Source organism: Otolemur garnettii, unplaced genomic scaffold (assembly GCF_000181295.1).
Source record: "Otolemur garnettii isolate 467f Iridium unplaced genomic scaffold, OtoGar3 scaffold00200, whole genome shotgun sequence".
NCBI classification, from domain to species: Eukaryota; Metazoa; Chordata; class Mammalia; order Primates; family Galagidae; genus Otolemur; species Otolemur garnettii.
The window spans coordinates 1,117,856-1,119,952 of NW_003852595.1; the positions used below are offsets into that span (position 1 = coordinate 1,117,856).

At 46.4% G+C, this 2,097-nt stretch overlaps 1 protein-coding gene across 1 annotated transcript in view; it reads right to left on the reverse strand.

The window, feature by feature from the left end:
- Positions 1–1,841, reverse strand: part of CASP1 (caspase 1) — a 12,698-nt gene extending 10,857 nt beyond the window's left edge. The window contains exons 1-2 of the mRNA XM_023507724.1: positions 1,791–1,841; positions 916–1,179 (exon numbers count right to left, since the gene is read on the reverse strand). Of these exons, the coding sequence (XP_023363492.1) occupies positions 916–1,179; positions 1,791–1,797 (271 nt within the window). The 5' untranslated portion in view covers positions 1,798–1,841. The remainder of the gene's footprint in view (positions 1–915; positions 1,180–1,790) is intronic.
- Between the last annotated feature and the right edge of the window lie 256 nt (positions 1,842–2,097).

A 2,097-nucleotide genomic window follows, 5' to 3' on the forward strand; every position in this document is an offset into this window, starting at 1 on the left:
TTTATTTCATAGAGGGTAGAGCAGGCATAAATGAAAAAAGGAAATTGAAACAAAAACATGAAATGAATTGCGCAGATGAACACAGAAAACACCCCCAGTGTCAGCTCAGACAGGCCTCAGCTTCCCCAAAGGTTTCTAGCTTTCAAAGAGCACCTGCCTCTGAGGCAGCTTTGGGAGGTGCAGCAGAGATGAACAGCTGGGCGTCCTCCAGAGCTCTCATCCTCCCATGTGGAAAGACTAAGGGACCATAAGCACGGGCCAGCTGAGGTGCCCGCCTGTAACAGGCCCTCAGGGGGACTGCAGCTGGAGGCTTCATGGTCCACAGTGGGATGCCATGCTAGTGGGTGATATTCCTCAAAAGAAAATGCAAGAAGGGAACTGGAGAAAAGAACCTTTTTAAAATCCTGACTTCTCTAGAATCATTCAACTTATTGTTTTCTCATCATTGAATTATATTTTATTCTTTCCAGAGAACATAATTTGTGTACAAGTTTTTAAATTACAGACCTTAAAACTTCACGTCAGAACACTACACACATGCCCAGAAACACCCTGGATTTAAGAAAACTAAAGAAATTAATAATGACATTAATAACAGTATGCCTTGTCAGGAGAACAGGCACTAGAGTATAAAGATTTTCAGATGGTTCTCATAAACTTTAATAAATGAGCTACCACATACTGTGCACAGTAAATGAGCTTTAATCAAGAAGTGAACTTCTACCTATTCCTTCAGCCTCAGTAGAGCAACAAGAAGAAAAACCCTGGGACCTGCAACAGGCCTCAGTACGGAAATAGGGCCCTCAAGCCAGAGATCAGGCCGTTCCCTGTGAACTAATGTCTAATACGGAAATAGAACGCTGGGCGCGGAAGCACCGGGCACACGTGGACACTAGTCTGTGGCAGGGCCCTTACCTGAGAGCTGCAGCGTCTGTGCCAGGTGGCAGTCATTGTTACAAATGTTTATGATGAAAACTTGGCTCGCCTGGGGCCCTTTCCGGATGACCCCGTCAATCAAAGCTCGGGCCTTGTCCATCACTGTAGCATTTTCGTCTCTAACTTTCTCCATCTCTTCCTGGTTCAGGACCCTTTTCTCCAGTAATTCATCCAGCAAGCCATTTATGGTACCTGTGCCCACCGATTGGATAAACTGCCTCCTCTTCTCTCTCAGGACCTTGTCTGTTTGGAGCATAAAACCTTCTCAGTTCATGGAAACAGCCTCATTTTCCTCTCATGATTTCAACAGGGAGTGGCCTTCTTGGGATTTCAGCAGTGAAGTGTCCCTCTCCACCCAGTGGGGCAATCCCTTCTCTTACTCTATCACTGTCCCACTGTTCCCTCAGTGTTAGCCATGTAGGTTCCAGGGGTGGCCTGAAGACAGAATTGCTGTCTCCAAGTCAGTCAGAGATTATTGTTTTGTGTACCATGTTTATTCAAGTTTGAGTAATAAAATAATAAAACTGTGTTTGCCCAGTTCCTGTGGGGACAGTAGCTGTTGGTCGTCACCCTGTGCTGATTCTGCCACTTCTGTCCCACGTACAACCCTGAAGAGTGTGGTTAAAGCTGCAAAATGACAGCAGGGTCGAGAACAGCCACAGTTCCTTCCTGGCCTGGCCGCTCCTCTCTAAAGGCTGGGAGAGCCTTCTGGGCCTCCTCCCTCCTTCTCTTCCCTCCCCCTCAGTTCTGCTCACCTAAATCTCTGAGAACCTAATTATGGCTTCTAGAAGACCTGGCTCCTTCTAAAACGATTTCTTCCCACAGACCATTCCTTTTAACAGTGGAAAACTCACCGGCCATGGCCTTCTCCTTCTCCGAGGCTTGTTGTGGGGAGTGAAATTGAAAGTATGTTGTGGCTTCCTTACTAGCAGGGGCGGGTGCGCATACAGAAATGACTCGGGCACATGCATATGCACGTCCTAGGCAGGGAGGTTTTTTTTTTTAATTTTTGCCCCAGAGAAGTAATCAGAGGGCTGTACTGAAATGTAGACTGCATGCGAGGATGTGTCCCTAGAAAATTACCTTCCCTCTCATTTGGAACAGGTCAGGTAAGAGGATGTTGGGTTTTGAGAGTAAGATAGGAATGATAAAATAGGTATA